General features: G+C 39.8%; 1 protein-coding gene across 3 annotated transcripts in view; it reads left to right on the forward strand.

The window, feature by feature from the left end:
* LOC101845183 (atlastin) overlaps positions 1–17,725 on the forward strand; it is a 43,820-nt gene that overhangs the window by 18,018 nt on the left and 8,077 nt on the right. For all 3 annotated transcript variants that reach the window (XM_005104097.3, XM_013085766.2, XM_005104098.3), the window contains 9 exons: positions 2,140–2,190; positions 4,998–5,060; positions 9,267–9,359; positions 9,653–9,791; positions 11,656–11,783; positions 12,691–12,747; positions 13,858–13,929; positions 15,400–15,667; positions 16,233–16,396. In XM_005104097.3, the coding sequence (XP_005104154.1) occupies positions 2,140–2,190; positions 4,998–5,060; positions 9,267–9,359; positions 9,653–9,791; positions 11,656–11,783; positions 12,691–12,747; positions 13,858–13,929; positions 15,400–15,667; positions 16,233–16,396 (1,035 nt within the window). The remainder of the gene's footprint in view (positions 1–2,139; positions 2,191–4,997; positions 5,061–9,266; positions 9,360–9,652; positions 9,792–11,655; positions 11,784–12,690; positions 12,748–13,857; positions 13,930–15,399; positions 15,668–16,232; positions 16,397–17,725) is intronic.

A 17,725-nucleotide genomic window follows, 5' to 3' on the forward strand; every position in this document is an offset into this window, starting at 1 on the left:
CTTCCCTCCCTCCCTCCCTCCTGGCGCTTTAGCGTCTTAAGCAGTCAGTGGTACCGAGAGCTCTCAGGAACTCAGCACTTGCTCAGGGGGTCCTTGAAAACTGCTGAACATGGGTCACTGAAATGTCTCAGCATGTCTGTCAGCTGTCCTCAGTTTATCCGCAAATCGTCAGCTAGCTGTGCAGACATGATTTGGAATCTTTTTTTATTGTTGTTACTTAATCTGAGGCATCAATTGCGTGTGCTCGAGAAATATTCTGTTCAAATTCAAATACTAAATGTTGAGAAAAAAGAAGACAAGCAGAAAATGATACATAATGTATACACATTTTAAAAGAATGAAAGGTTGTTTTATTTTTTTGTTCTGTCCTGAAATATTTTGCTTTTTAGGCTTAGAACAGTCAAATAGCTTGCCAGTAATATATGTCATGGATCATTTGTAATGTCAGTCATTATCAGAGTGCTGCATTATTCCAAATTCATAGCTTTCAGTTATCCACAACTGATCCCTGAATTAGGTTACATACAATGAGAGCGACTGCTTTATTACTCCTCTGTAAAGTGACTGTTGCAAGGAGTGTATGGCGGGCAACAGCTGTAATGGTTACCACTGTTATATGATATAAATGTGCAAGATGTAATTACATAGCTATCCTTTTAGCAAGAGACACTACAGAATGAGTTCCAAGCCACAGAGCTGAAAATGGAAGATATCAGTTGGGAATTGTGGGGGGGGGGGGGGATATTCTTTTTTATATAGTTACTGTAGAAATATTTTTGCAAGGGAATTTAAAAAAACCTTTTGATTAATTTTTTTTTAAAGATAAAACAAAAGGTGTTGTTGATACATCTTCCTATTAAAATTTCATATGCAAGAACATGTAGTGTGGAAGCTCAGCTTGAAGCTGATACTTTCTGATGATACTTTGTTGCCATTGTGTCTACCATTTAGGTTTTCCATTGCCCACTGTCCCTGTCATTGTGTCCAAAGGTTCTTTGCAAAGTGTCACCCAAACCTTACTAGAACACCCTTTTTGTGAATGTCTGTTGGCATTGCTTGGGTGCAGTTTTACATCTTAGTTTGCATAGATTGGGTTTTGGGAATGTTTGTTTTTATAAGAGGTTGCAGTTGTCATTGCATTCTGGTTAGCTTTCCCCCCCCCCCCCCCCCTTTTTTTTTTTTTTTTTACAGTCTCAGATATGAGCAGACCATGTCTAGTGATACTTGACTTGTTTTCAATGTGTTTTTCATAATTTTCTAGATTTTTCATGAAAAACGTCTTCTTCTTTTGTCACATATGACTTTTAAAAAAACTTTGCCACACCAATTCGCTATCATACAAACTGTTCTGTATAGAGTATGTGTATTCTATTATTTTTGGTGCATTTTTGTGACCCGATTTACAGTATGACATCATATTCATGGCTTTCTAAGGCTGAAGGCTTCCAAAATAGTTGAATCAATTTTCCTTGTCAGGTTCAGTGTCCATGTAAAATTAAAACTATAAAATCAGTCCCATAAGAAAGGAAAACAGCTTTCAGGAGCAATCCTCTCCCCCACCAGCACCACCGCCCTCAGTTGGGAATGTCATCTGCCTGTTCAAACAGAAAAGGGGGTACAAAATTTCGTCATCTTTTACACTGGATATAGATAGTCTAAGGGCAGTGGCTTCACAAGAAATTTCCTGAATTCCAGACCGGTCATGGTTTTATGTCTGTCCATTTTCATAAAAGAAATGCAAGTTTATCTTTTGTAGGTACTGTCAAATATCTTGTAGAAATCTTGACAGGTCATTGGGACTCCCCTCGGCAGTTGAATATTATCTGCCGTTCTTATCCGTCCTCCTTTTTCTGTATGTACATGTATTACTTTCTTGTACCCCCTCTTATTTTCAGCAGTTGTGTGATTTATTTGTGTACAAGTGCCGTTAAACTCTTTTTAAAACTAAGCTTTAAAAGGTGGAGGGGGGTTGATGGCTTTTGGGTTTGTATGACAAGGGTTACTTTTCATGACTCCGTAACTTCTTTGTTGCTCATGTTGCTTTGACAAGTTACTGCTTTGTTTAATTTTCTAGGAATTTTATCTAGACATGTACCTACTCAGATGAAACTCTGACAATATCTTTATTTCTGCCCACAGGTGTTCAACCTTACACAGAATATTCAAGAAGATGATTTGCAGCACTTGCAGGTTTGGCCGGATTTTTTTGTTTCTTCTATTAACACTTTCCCTACCACGAGCCGCATCGGCTCGCGGACGTGGCCTCGCTGGACCGAGAGCCGAAAAATACGTCTCGAGTGGCTCGCTATCTCTTCCAATCCAGTAATGTAAAGACACGAAATTATCGTCCAATCCACGTTTTCAAAAGAATAGAATATACTTCTGTTAGCAGATACGGCACGGCGTCACTTTTCGCGGAATTCTGTTGCCTTTAGTTAGCGTGACTCAGCAGCCCGCCGGGGCTCCCCGGCTCGGGGTCACGGGGTTAATGAGCCCTGAAGCAACTTTACCGGTGTCGGTTAGGAAGTTCGCATTTTTGTCTGTTTAAAACGATATAACTTCTTCCCCATCCCACACAGCAAACCGTTACGCGGATGTACTAAAAGCTCAATGTCTTAAGATTTATTCTTCGTTAGAATGGTTAATTTCTGTGCCTTGCTTTTTGTTTTAGACAAGTGTTTGTAGAGTACCCAATTTGACATATTTTAGTTACAAACTTATGTATAAATGATTGTTAATTTAAAAAAGGCACGACATCTCTCCAAAATCTGTGTTAAACTTACTACGAATATCATGTCTTTTACCATGAGAAATCTTAAATCTGCACGAGTAGTAATAGTCAAATTATAAGAGAAAAAAGATGCACATTTGCATTTTGCATTTTTTAGCTAAAGACGATCAGCGTTAGCTCTTATTTTACTAGGAAACAAGAGAAAGTTACTCTTCGTTTATTCATGAATCATGCTGTGTCTGTGGCAGCCTGCATACAGCTAAAAAAGATATAATTTTAGCGATTTTAAAAAACCCACAAAACCGTGTAAATACATGGGTAGAGATAAACTTCTTGTATGGAAAAAAAATAATGACAGCTAACACATTCATTCTCAGTTTTTGTGTAGGAAATATGCACGGACGCAATTTTGAATGAAAAGAAATCAGAACATTGTCAGTTATTGCAAATGGTCATAGAAGCGAAAATTAAAGCTGGAAAAGTCTGGTGCTGATTCAGTGTCACTGGAAAGCTATAAAATATTCTTATAACCCAATTACGAGAAGTCATCCCTATTATTCAGTCAACTTACAAAACCTAGACTTAGCGTTTTAAGAAAAGTAAGGAATTTCTGGAGGGTAACAGATACTGGTCTTGTATTACATTGAAGATGTATTCTGGCACTAGAATCGATTCGTACTTTTCATGGAGAAACTTCAGGGTAACTTTTATAAACGTTCGAGAAAATATGCGAATATTCACAATTATATTAGACACATAAAGTTGTATTTGGAGGAATTACTGCATAGCGAATTGTGTGCTCGATGGATAAAGTTGCAAAATTACAACTTTCTATTATTTGCGCAGATACCATCTTTTCTGAGTATCTGCACCGATGCTATGTCGTTCATGTTCCAAAAGTTCGACAGATTTTGTCGAGCCTTTTTTTTTTAATTGATTTTTTTTTTCATTCGCGCTAGTCCAAAAAAATTTACAATTTAGCATTGTCAAATATAGCGCGTCTAACGGAATAACCTGACAAGTTACAACGTCCGTTCTTTTTTGAGTCTCAAGAGCAGAAATGCGGGCTTTGGGTGGGCTATATGAGAATTACCATAAATACAAGGATACACCTAGAATTGTACGTTAAAAAGTACCAAAAATTAAATCGGTCCAGACAGAACCCCGTGCCCCCGACGTGATAAGGTGGTCGGCGGGGAACCACCCGTGGCCACTAAAATTCCACCACCGGTGCGCCGTGACGAAAGAAAATATAACACTGAGAGACGATTTTTTGTCATTTCAGAGCTTTTTTGTTCCCTTCGAAACATATAAATGAGAAAAAAAAGCGCTTCCCTCCCTTCAGTATATGTCTCATATTTTCACTTCTATATTAGGTAAACATACATGACTTTCAGCATTACTGGAGGCAACCTACTTGAGAAGTTTGAATGATGCTGTTGTTGTACTTTTTTAGATATGACCTTTCATAGCTGGAAAATTGTTGATTTCATATGACACCTTCAATATTGCATAGTCACTTTTAGAAACCCAAAACTAATATAATTGGAATAAATCTTCAATATTGTATCACCATCTGATAGATTACTTTTTAACCTTCAGTTTGATGGGCCATATAGTATGGTTTGTGTTTGTTAAGTTGGGTGTTTTGACATTTTCCTTTGGTGGGGTAGGGGCGTAAAAATAGGTCAGGGAAAAGCCCAGGGCCAGAGGTGGATTTTGGCTTGGTAGGAAAAGAGTTAAGATAAGATAAGATAATATAAGATGATACTTTATAATATTGTCCCAGTGGGAAATTTTTCTTTGCTGAACTGTTTTGTGTTGTGAACCATCAAGTGTGTTTCAGTGATATGTATATTTTATGTTAATCTTTTTAGAAATAGATTCGTGGCAAGTGCGAGTATCTTCACTGTTACTTTTTCCAGGGAAGAATGTTGTTTTCAGTAAACTTATCTCTGTGACAACACATCCTGATTTTCATATTTCCTTAATGACCAGTTTCCTTCCCATGTATTTTTAAAATAAATCTCTAACTGCATTCTGACAATCGCAAAATCAAGCCTTTTTACAAACATGATCTGCTGTTATTGTTTGTATAAGGTAAGTAGTAGCCGTAGTCGATAAAACACTCCAAAATATGTTGGCTTGGTGTGCAGGCTTAGTGTGAAATGTATGGTATTACATTCCATTGAGATAATTGTTGCGTCTAAAGGAAAGAATTAATAAGCTTAACCTTTGAAACAAGTTTATTCTTTTCATGTTCCAGCTGTTTACAGAATACGGCAGACTGGCTCTAGAGGCCAATGACAACATATCCAAGCCCTTCCAGGTTAGTTTCTGTCTGTGCGTACAATATGATGTATGGGTTGTCTGTCTCTATGTCTGTCTTTTCTGTTTACTCTGCAGTACTGACAGATCCTGAATTTTGCCTGCTCGTGTTGTTCCAGTTTATTCTCTTGCTTTTTATCAGAGTAATCATCATCAAGTGTCTTGTCAAGAGCATTAGTGGCTATCATTCTCCATCCTTCTCTTTCATTTGAGGCCCTAAAGAATGAGTTGTTATTCATTGTATTGTTAGTTGCCCAGATGTTCAGGCTATCTATACTCAACAACAAAAGAAACACACGTGATATACAAAGTAAAGGAAGATAAAGACAATGGTAAGTAATTTGTGATTTTATTGATTTTTGGTCACATTTATTGAAGACGATTCCTCTGTAAGGATTAAGAGTCCCGTTGTAGAGAAAACAAGTTGAATTTGCTGGGGAAAATGATGTACTGGAGTGAAAGGGTTATGTCCAAATGTTGGTGATGTCAATGGTAGAGTTGGATCGAGCTCGCTAAATCTGCGTCCGCGAGTAACGAACTACTCGCTGGCACTACCCGCAAACGAGAGGACGGGTAACGAACCGTCCGCTTGTGAAGAGTAGTTTGCTACATCGGACAGAGACAACAGTTCGTTCAGCAAGCAGGTGGACGGGCCGAGAGACTCCATTCATTTGAGCAGGCGGACGGATGGACAGGGAGCGAGTCCTTCCTTTGCATACTACTTACACCCTCCTGCCCCACATTAGCTAGACGTTCATGGCGGAAATTTCTCTATCCCCCTTTCAAAAGAAAGGCCCTTGGCAATATTTTAAACTTCGCCTTCGTGATAATTACAATGTACAGAGTGTGACCCCACACGAGGTGAAAGGTTACTCTCATAGTACTATGTCACCAGCCTCTCTCACACCCTGTGGCACTGCTAGTGGTTTGAAACATCAGGCCTAATTAACAAACAATAGAAGACGGGCCTAACCTCGTGTGGAGTATTTCGTCTGCAAGAGTTCGTCCATTCGCCCGCCCGCTCAGTGCATAAAATTGTGGAGCAGACCCAAAAAACAAACTGGCTTGAGGTCCGCTGTCCGCTCGCTGAGAGAGTAAGTAAAATTGTGGAGCGGGCCCAAAAACGAACTGTCTTGAGGTTCGCAGTCCGCTCGCATTGCTGTCCGTTACCCGCTAGCTCAGACTGAGTCTGCGAGTAACGAACCCGTCCGTCCGCTCGCGCCAACTCTAGTCAATAGTATTTGAGTCAATAGCGTGTGGGCCCGCCGTTTGCGCTCACAACAGCTTGGCATCTTTTTTGGCGTTGAGCTCACAAGTCTGTGGATGATGGCGATAATCACATTTGCACCAAATTGTGTGATGGTTCACTGCAGCTGAGGTGCTGTTGTTTGTCTTGGCTACAAACAATTCAGTTCTCTTTGGATGTGGTCCCAATAGTGTTCGATCGGGTTGGGGTCTGGGCTCATTGATGGCAATGACAGCACCCTGACATTGTTCTGCTCTAAGAAGGCTGCTGTAGCTCTTGCAGTATGGGGTTAAATATTGGCCAGCTGCAGGATAAGGTTGGGGTATTGCTGGAAATGAGGCAGATCTAAGATCACAGGTGCCAGTACCTGTTGGATGTAGCGCTGTGCAATAACACCGTTACCATGACCAGATCCAGTGCAGGGCTTGAAATAGACCGCGGCAATTTGCCTTGGTGCCTTTGCAGTTTGCCGTAATGCCCTTAAAATCGAAGGGTGAACCGCGGCAATTTTTTCAGTGCCCTTGTGTTTTGTTTTTAAAAAATGTGACTTGTGCTGTCACTTGTGAAAAAAAAAGAAAAGAAAGTTATAAAAGCGTCTTGTTGGGTTCGCCACCGTGACTGGTCAGTGAACCTGCGCTTTCGCATCAAGATACGGCATCGTGTGAGCAACGGTTGTTAAGGTCACTAAAGTTCATTCAAAGTCTGAGCGTTGTGAAGTATGGGACTCCGGAATGGCTGGGGATTATTGATTTTTAAAATTTTTAAGATACTCTCATGGGAGAGGGGGGGGGGGGGGGGCTGGCTATGAAGACATCCTGTCAGACTTGTCTCAAATCTCATCAAAGTTTCAGTGAGTCACTGCTCAGCTTGGCAATATTGTCCATTTTGTCATGGCTAGTGCAAACGCACTCACATCAATGATAACCAAACCTCAGCAGTGTCTGAAAAAAGCTCTGGATGAAAAAGAAGACTGCTGATGTGAGAGAAAGCGCAAGTGTGATGATTACAAACAAACAGTGAAAGATGCGTTGGATAAGCTGATGCTGTGCTTGGAAGAAAGATTTTCTGGCACATCAGAAGATAAAGTTTTGAAGAGTGCAAGGATATTTGGCTGGACTTGTGTGCCTGGAACTGACAAAATGGATGAGCTGAAAGAATATGGTGAGACACAGATGGATGACTTGATAGCTCATTATGAGACTGCTTCAACACCAAGGATGCTGTACACTGAAAAGAAAGAAAGAGTGGCTCATGTTTCTCTCCAAAAGTCAGGACTTAATACCTCTGAATGAGAACATGAAAAGTTCAGTCCTGAAAAAAGAACAAGGACATTTCCCCATATGTCTCATTTGGCTCATGTAATCTCTATTTTGCCATCATCAACAGCCGAGATAGAAAGGCAGTTTACTTTGTTGAGGCGCACCATTGGTAACTGGAGGCATTCGCTTTCCTGAGATATGCTTTTATGTCCCAATGGTCCTGAGATCAAAGAATTCAACCCAGAACCCTGCATTGCCAAGTGGCAAGAGATGTGTCTCACAAATAGACATCCTGCCTGATAAAACTGCACTATTCTCTGAAATCATCTTCTCTGGTGATACTTTTTAAATTCACTTGTTTTTTACAAAGGGACAAACAGTAAACCAGTTTTTTTCTATATTGTGTGTGTCAACATATTTCAATATTCTGATCTAGTCATGTCATGATATGACATGCTGATTGTTTAGGTCTTTTTTATATAACATACTTTATAACAAGTATTTTCTATACCTCATACTGTTTAACTGCTTGACAGCAGTTTTTAGTTGTACATTCTTTTTTTCCGTACAAGTTCATAAATATAAATTGTTTTCACTCCTCATTTTTTTCTTTTTCGTACAAGTTCAAAATTTGTTTTGTTTTACCAAGATTTGTTTTTATCACTACCCTGCCTGTAAACCACTCTGTTTGAATCTCATTAATGATTAATGGCTTACCTAATTGGTCTTATTATTTACTGTTTTCTATCGTGCCCTATTGTCAACAGTCATGTTCATTCATATTAATCCAATCAATAAGAGCTAGTCATAAAGGCATTTAAAAGTCAGATGCAATCGTGATCATTATTTGATTGAAAACTGTGATTTTTGTGCTTTTGGTTTGATGTGATTTTACTGTGATTTACTTAGCTTTCATTCATGATTTTACAAATTTTCCGATAACTCTGTACTTTTGCAGAGAGCAAGAATAAATCGTATTGTTATTTATATAAACGTTGTGATGCACGATCCAATATTACCAACTTTAATCAATAAAGTGATCACCTTTAATTTTTACCTCGGTGCCCTAGCAAATTTCCTCGGTGCCCTCTGATTTTTAGACCCCATTGAGGCAATTTTTGCCTGTCCTCCTGAACACCTATTTCAAGCCCTGCCAGTGTTCTGGAAAACAACCGGTCCCAAGTGTTGGTTTAGGCTGATTGCACCACCAATCATTATGCTAGGACCACCCCATGCCGGATGTTGTTGTCAGTAACCCGTTGGTCAGGTCTTCTCACCTATTAGCATGCTCAAGAAAATACTCAGTTTTCATTTTTTTCTTCACCGCCATATTGTGACCTCCTTTTTTACTGTGAGCATTTTTCAGCTTGGTGACATGAGCTCACAAAATTACTGAATACAAAAAAACGATCATGGCCCATGTTCTGTCGAATGTAGGTTCTTAAACACCCAAGTCTTGAAGTAGCTTTATGACTTGAGTAACTTTTGTTGTTGAGTATATTTATCTTGACTGTTGGCTTCCTCAGTTTTCTCTTCTCTTCAATTCTTCCTGTCATACGTAGTTGCTCCACCTTTTTTTTTCTGTATACACACTCCTTGAATTTCATCTGTCTCCTTGTTGCCTTAATGAAGGATCCTTTTATGTTCCAGCTTGATCCTATGCATTTCTAACAACTGCGCATCTTTTTTTATTTCCAACCAGGCCCTGCAGTTCCTTGTGCGAGACTGGAGTTTTCCGTACGAAGCCCCCTATGGAGCTGCGGGCGGTCGACAGATACTCGAAAAACGTTTACTGGTAAGATGAAAGAATGTATAACGGATAAGGATTATCGTTACTTAATTTCTGTCTCCAATGTAGTTATGAGCTTTTCCTTTTCTTTCAAAACGCTTTTTTTTGGTTTTGCTAAGATGAACTCTTTTGGGTATAAATTGTTATCCAAAACGGTGAGTCTGAGCAAGATGTCCAAGAGCATATAGGGCAAGGGGCTGGAAGGAGAGTCCGAGAACAAAATGCTGAAGTAGAATTAGAAAACTTCTGCCTGTTCCTGTTGCTGTTTTGTTCTCACACCTCTGTCTTCTTCTGTTCAGGTCTCGGACAAGCAGCACCCTGAGCTCCAGCAAATCAGGCGACACATCAGTTCCTGTTTCGACAAGATCTCTTGCTACCTGCTGCCTCACCCTGGTCTGCGTGTGGCCACAAACCCCTACTTTGATGGCAGACTCAAAGGTGAGATGCTTCCTTCCTAGCGCTCAGTTTTTTTGTTGGTATTTTTGTCTTCCAAATGCACCAGTTTTGGGGGATTTTTTTTGTGTGTGTGTGTGAAAAGGGTGTTGTTTGCATACGTCACAGATTCTCTTGGTTCCTCCACTGTTTTTGCTGCAATATTGTACTAGGATCATTGTTGTCTCTGTGTCTGAAGTCCTTTTTGTTTAGTTAGCTCAGGGGTCTAGAACTCGAATTTACTAGGGGGGGGGGGATGGCAGGAGGTATGACAAAAAGAAATTTATTTTACCATCTATGAAACTTAAAACAATGGGTGAAAGGGCATTTGAATACCAAGGCCCCAAGATCTGGAATGCTTTACCAAGTAGGTTGAGAGAAATCAAATCTTTTGATTCATTCAAATGTCAGCTGAAGTCGTTTCTGTTTTTAAATTAATAAGATGAATATTTGGAATAATTTTCTTTAGTCAGAACACAACGTTTCATGTTACTGTTGTATGTTGTACTGTATTGTAAAGCGCTCAGAGCCTGTGTACTTTATTCGGGGTTGAGCGCTATATAAATGTCATTTATTATTATTATTATTATTAGATGTGTCTGGAAGGCATAAATATTCCACTATTTTTTAAAAAGGCTTTAAATATTTAACTGTGATGTCAAGTACTGGCCGAAGAATATCAATCTGTGAGCTTCAGTTAGCCTGGGTTGGCTCCTTCCTCTTCTTGTCTTTGTTAATGTTGTCCTAGTGTGTGCCAGGGGAAATGTGGCTGCTGTTGTACTGACTGGCTGTAAACTATTACTGAACTGTGTGTGAGCTTTCTGTTTTTACTATACGAGGGACGTACCAAAAGGTTTTTTTACCTGACCATGAAGGAATAAAGGTGGAAAGCTGAAATTTGGGGTGAAAGCCAACAATTATCTTCCTAGAATGTTTGAAAATTTGGTGGAATTTCAGATTACTGGTTTTGCCACCAGCACACTGTAAGTGAATGGGGGTATGTTGTTCACCAGTTTCAACATAAAAATGGAGAAAATTGAGCACAGGGCAGTAATTAAGTACAGGATATTTTTACGGAGATGCATGCTGTATATGGAACTGATTGCTCATCTTATGCTGTGATAAAATTTTGATCAAAGAAGAGGCAGAGGGCTGGTTTTTCTGACAAAGAGAGGTCCTCTATTCTCAAGGACTTTTCAAAGTCATACACAGATGACAAACATGTATAACTCTGGTAGGCGACTACATAAAGAAAGACTAAGCTTCGTACCAAATTTCAGCTCTCTACCTTTATTCCTTCATGGTCAGGTAAATTAAAAGACTTTTAGTTTGCCCCTCGTAGAAGAAGGGTGAGGAGGAAAGAGTATTGATGTGGTTCAGTTATTTTGTGACAGCTTCAGGACATAAAGTCTGGGTTAAGTTTATTTAATGGCTTTGAATATAGATTTTTTTTAAAGATTCTCTGGTCCTCATTCTTTTCCTTCTTTTCTTTGTTTGTTACTCTACAGTGATAAGTCTTATCATTTCTCTGGTCCTCATTCTTTTCCTTCTTTTCTTTGTTTGTTCCTCTACCGTGATAAGTCTTATCATTTCTCTGGTCCTCATTCTTTTCCTTCTTTTCTTTGTTTGTTCCTCTACAGTGATAAGTCTTATCATTGACCCTTGTATGACCTATTTGTGTACCAAGTACTGTAAAACTCCTTCTCAAACTAAAAACTAAAAGGATTTTTTGTGCCCGTGTCCATTACCCATGTCTACTCCATGTCAAAATGGAGCAGTTATCTTGCCAACTTGCCGCAAACTAAGGCTCAGTTCTTCCTTTCCATATTAGTTCAGCCTATGTATTAACAGCAATCTTCCATGTTCGCAGAAATTGAACACGATTTCCTGGAGCAGCTTCAGATCCTGACCCCCATGCTTCTGGCAAAGGAGAATGTGGTGCTGAAGGAAATGAATGGCCAGAAGGTCCAGTGTAAGGAGATGCTGGAGTACTTCAAGGTGAGCAGGGTAGCTTACTGTTTTTTGACAGCCCCATAGCCATGAAACAAAGCCAACCCCATTTGGTCGCTTTTAAGCTCAAGGGGGCTATCCCGAAGAATGCTGTTTTTAGAAAATTGAAGTTAAAGTTTTTGGATCCTTATTCAGTCTCTGTAAAAGACAAAAAGAGTTGTCTTTAAAACCAAACAAATATACACACCAATGAAACGAAACTTCTATAGGTAGGGAAATGTCCACTGTTAGGGTAGGTCAAGATTTCTGGAAACCCCCCAAAACCTGGGTTAGCGCGCTTGTTCTTAAAAGCGACCATTTACCCTTCTTGGAGAAGCTGTAAGGGCCAACAAAGAAACTTATCAGGACAGCCTAGTATATAATAGATACCGGTCTTCAAGTGTAATGAAATTAGCCATTGCTGTATCGCCGTACTTCTGTAACACAAATGCAGTGGATTTCCATTGCCTACCACAGTCTTCTTCCTCTTACCTATGAAGATCAGAGGGTCGAAGCTAAGGGCTGCAGAATTATTACCCTTTGATAGGCTTCCAGTTTCTGTTTGATATGTGCATGTTGTTAAACTCTCTTGAGCTATAAATTTTCCCCAATACTAGAAGGCCTTAACGCCTTTTTCGGGGTTTATACCATACCGGTTTGTCTTGTTACTGACTGTTATTTAGTGTGGTGGTTTTTAGGTCTTCATCTGTTTACAGAAATAAAGACGTATTGATATAAATGTTCCCTTTTTTCCTATAAAAAATCTATCGTCTTTGTCTCTTCTCCTACTTTTCATTATATGTTACCCCCTAGTTATACCTCTAGACTTCGGCTATTTGTGTCGCAAATGCTGTAAAACTCGTACTAAAACTGAACTAAAACAGATATGATTTGTTTTTTTTGAAAACCTCTCTAGGCATATATCAAGATCTACCAGGGCGAGGAGTTGCCAGAGCCAAAGTCCATGCTGCAGGTATGTTTGTGTGGTCTGAGAACTTTAGCTAGTCATGTGAGCTATAAAAAAAGCTGCCTGAGATTGATTTACAAAAGGATGCTGGTATGGTGTAAAAATTTTGTCTGTGTGCTACAATGGTTTATGGTTTGTTGAAGCAGTAATGAATGGTGTATTGTCACACATTCCAGACTTCAGAGACCAGCTTCATTCTCGAAAAAATGTTGTCCATGCTTCGGACGTAAGAAAATGTAAACTTGTGTAGAGCTTTCTTTTGAGCAGGGATATGCACTAATTGATTGCAGTCTGTCAGTATTAACTATGAATTTTTATATGCCAACACCTGTCATTATCTGTAATCTTTTAATAATCTAGGTCGCTTGTTCTAAACTCAGTACTATTTAGTATATGTGTCACAGCGGAGTGGAATCAGGCACTCGGAACTGTAGTTATTTATATCATTTTAAAGCTTGCTCATTAGTCTTGCTTTCGGTGAAAAAAATACTTATCTATCGTGAATAGAAATGGAGATATTTGCGTTTGAAGGAGGTGGGGGTTGCCTGGTTTCAGAGGTAAAATTAGCGAGAAAATGGCCGCCAAAGTTTGGCGACTCCCAAAGCTTGAGAGTCCTTAACAACTGCAAATTTACATTTTTATTGGGGTGGGGGGTTTTTTGTGTCTTAAATCAACATTTTTCGGAAATGTCCACACTGTAATGTGATTTTAAATGGACTTTAATGGTGTTGAGTCAAAAAACAAAAATTCTATGAAAATTGCCAAACGGACAGATTTCATTGTTTAAACGAGCGCCTGATTTCACTACGATGCCTCACATGTATAAAAACTGAGGGAACGTTAATGGAAAGATTGCTGACTGCTCGATAATTCATTCCTCATATTTTTTCAGGGGGACATATTCAAACTGTATCTTTTTTTTTTCTTCTAAAAAGAAGGTTTAGGAGTGAAAATAGTTTAACATGTGTTTTATAATCTTTTGTGTACATTAGTTTGAAAACAGAATGCTTTTTCAGGTACAGTTCAGTTATAAGGTCACGTATAGTGCACTGTAAGTAATGGTGCCAAAAACGTCTTTCAATGCAAAGTTCTCTATCGCGATGTCTTGTCCCTCAGGCAACAGCAGAAGCAAATAACCTGGCAGCCGTGGCGAACTCCAAAACTCTCTACACAAAGTTGATGGAAGAGGTGAGTGAGGCAATCGCACTGACATCTCTGGCTTGCTTGAACAAAAGCTCACTGACACAATAGTGGTTGAAATAGGAAGTGACAGGAACATTAGAAACAGACACCTATAAATGTTGCACTTTCACAACCAGTGGAAATGAAATTGGCAGTACATTAACCCTCCAGTCCCATGCGTGCATATTTTCAGCAGCGCTTGTACTTCCCACTGTCCCAAGAGGGTCTGTTCTCAGTTTTATTTACCTTTAAATATTGTGATATTTTAATATCTAAACCTCATTACACAGATACTAATTCCCTTTTTAGAATGCATGCCTCTCTTTCTGTAATACTGCTGTATTGGCAGGGACTAGGGTTAGGGAGTGCACAAAAATAGCTGGGGCTGGAAGGGTTATACCATTTTATCATTACTATGTCTTTGTCTGTGTGTGTTTGTTTTTCTTTTTCCTGGTAGCTGGACTCCGTTCTGTTGCACTGCTAAAGCTAATTCCAGCCTGTAAGGTGTAGAGAGAAGTCATGGACCCTGGTTGATGAATGCATCAGGAACATATGTTGTGGGTTTTGTTTTTTCTTTGTTGGTGTTATTGACTGCGTTGGACACGTCCTCCCCCCTGGGGCAGTGCCACTGACTGTAGTGTCTTTAGGCTATTTCCAAAGGGGGGACATTTCTCCATCAAGCACAGTAGAATTGTAAATGGGCTGATTCATCATGTCACGCTCATATCTGTGCCTGATCTACAACAGGGAACTGCTGCTTTTTCTTTCCTAATCCTTACTATTTTCATATTCCTCTACTTCTTTTGTATGTTTGTCACACTCTTGTGACCTGCTATTTCCGTGGTGCCTTGATAGTCGAAGCAGACCTTGTGCTGTTGAAGCTAGAGAGGTGAGCAGAGTAAGTTTGATTCCCTGTAAAGACTTCTCTGTTGACACCCACCCCTTGGCGCTCATATGACCTTTTACAGTTGCGAGCGCCGTAAAATCCTCTACTTTAAAAAAAACAAAACAAACCCCGACACGTCCACTTCTGACAGGATGCATAGCACAGCTGGTTCTCTGTGACTCGGATATTTTCGGGGTCAGAATGATTCTCCCTTTAGTAAAAACCTTAATTTAAATAGAGGTCAAAGTAGATTGTTGTAAGTCTAGGAAAGGCCTATCATAAATGGTTTACCCATCCTCTAATGGGAGTGGATGATTAATGTTTTATTGTATGGTCAGCTCCTGTTTTTGGTTTGTTTTGGGGATTGTTGTATTTTGTTGTTTTTTTGTTTTTTTTAAACCAGCACTACAAAGGTTCTTAGCAGTTCCTAGATTATGGTTGTTATCACGAGAACTAGGATTCCACTCTTGACGTATTTTCAGGCTATTGTCAGCCTTAACCTAGAATAATTGTGTCGAAAGTGAAGCGGTATTTACGCAATTTTTTTATTATTTTTAAATAATTTTTTTTTCTGTTCACTGTCTCTTCAGATCTGTGGCGGAGAGAAGCCGTACCTGAATCCAGAGGCGTTGCACGTGGAGCACACGCGCTGCGTGGAGCGCTGCATCGATCTCTTCCACAACACACGCAAGATGGGCGGGCCAGAGTTCAGCCAGTCCTTCGAGGACAAGCTGAAGGAGGACATTACGGAAGCTTTTGAGAACTTCTCCAAGCACAATGAGTCCAAGAACATCTTCAGCGCAGCGAGGACGCCGGCGGTGCTCTTCACAGTGGTCGTAGCCTTCTACTTTATGTCAGGTGGGTGGGTGGTTGGCGGGTTGTGCTCTGGTGTGGTTTGCTGCTTTTTTTTATCTATCAAACATCCACGGTTTTTATCTCTCCTCTTTCTTCTTCCTTTTATTTGTTTCTCTCAAGTATCAGCTCAAAACTTGGGCGCTTGTATGACCTATTTGTGTTGTAAGTGCTGTAAAACTCTTATTAAAGGGTCCTAAATTGTGTTGATGGGGGCATAAAAACACCTACTTTTATAAGAGAAAAAAAAACCTTGCATATGTAACTTCCCTGTTAAAAACAATCAGGAAATGGCAAATGCAGTTTTTGGGACACCTGAATAGACATAAGGGTCTTGAATATCTAGCTCTCAGTGGCAAAATTGAAGGCAATGAGGCAGGGGTAGGCCCAGAGCAACCTACTTTAGGAACCTAAACAAATGGGTAACAGGGAAAGATCAGGGAAACATAGCTTTTTTTAAGAGCATCAGAGCAAAGGAATGAATGGAGGGCCATGATCGCCGATTTCTGCCGCAGATCTGGCACTGGATGATGATGATGATGATGTCTAACGTCACCTGTATGTGTTTCAGGAATTGTTGGAGTGATTGGTCTGGAGACTATCGGCAACCTGTTCAACCTGGTGATGTTGGTGTTCCTGCTGCTGCTGGTCACCTGGTTCTACCTGCGCTACAGCGGCGAGCACCGGAACCTCTCCGTGGCCATTGACCAGCTGGCTGACATGCTCTGGGACAATGTGAGGACCTGGCACTTTGAGGGGTGTTTACCCTCAAGAAATACTTTTTTATTCCAGCACTTTTGTAACACTGCTATTTTCAGTTTACTTTGATTTTGTGGCGTCAGTGGCCTAGTGGTTAGGCTCTCTGACTCGCAACTGTAAGGTCATGGGTTCGAATCCCGTCAGGGGCCCGACGTTGTGTCCTTGGGAAAGGCACTTTACACGAATTTTCCTCACTTCACCCAGGTGGGATTGGGTACCCGGCTAAAGACAGCGAAAGATCTTGTCAGTTTGTTAGTGTTTGAGCGCTTAATCAGCTCCTTGCACTGTATGCTTCCCGGGAAGCTGAGAATTTTTTGGAGTGTTCTATGGTCTGCTGGGGTCATAATATAGTGTAAAGCGTATAGAGCCTGCTGTTGAGCGGGGATATGTGCTATACAAATGCTATTTATTATTATTATTATTTTAACATGTGATACTTTGTGTTCCAGAACTGAAAATTTGTGCATAAGAGAAAAAAAATTTTTTTATGGGAAATAAAAAATGTACGTAATTACTAATAGTCAACAATAGCCAACCAATACCGGAAGTGCTCTTTTATTTGAAAGTGTAGACAGTGCCTTTCACTTCCACTTTCACTTTCTAAAGCACAGGCAGGAGAGCACCAGCACCGTAAACAAGAGGACAAATATATGTGGTTCAATAGATCTTAGGCTTCCCAAGAAAAGAAAACTCTAAAGAGAGCTTGATATATTTTTTATCAGACTTGTTTATTTGTAAATATTGAAGTTGAATATAAGCTGTCAAGTTATTTAGATCTAGCTGTTATACTATTATAGATTCTACACATTGTGGTGCAAACCAGCACAAGTAGAAAAAAGTTGAACCTTAACTGTCAAGTTTTATAGATCTAGCTGTTCTACTACTGTTTATGGATGTACTGTATCGGTACAAGGGAGAGAGCATAGCCTTGGATTTATATACATTAACACAAGCAGAAAATTATGTATGCAAGGTATGTTTTTTTCTCACTTATTTTCTTGTTGAATTTATGCTTGAATAGCCAGAAATGGCATACTTAGGATGAAACCAAAAAATCTCAAACGTAAGGGGAGCGCTTTCCCTCTTCAACCCCCTGCCAGGGCGCTGCCCTGGACCCGAAAATCCTCGGAAAATGACGTCACCAGCTGGAAGCTCTGAAAAGTAGATTCTGGGAATTTGAAACGAAAGTGATAGTGCCTTTGCATAACATTGTGGTATAGGTGATGTATGAGGAAGAATATCTGTCAACTTCTCACCTGGGTGTTTCAAAACAGTGTTATAGTGTACAAAAGTATAGAGGCTTTA

This window comes from Aplysia californica, unplaced genomic scaffold, assembly GCF_000002075.1.
Source record: "Aplysia californica isolate F4 #8 unplaced genomic scaffold, AplCal3.0 scaffold00404, whole genome shotgun sequence".
Classification (NCBI taxonomy): Eukaryota; Metazoa; Mollusca; class Gastropoda; order Aplysiida; family Aplysiidae; genus Aplysia; species Aplysia californica.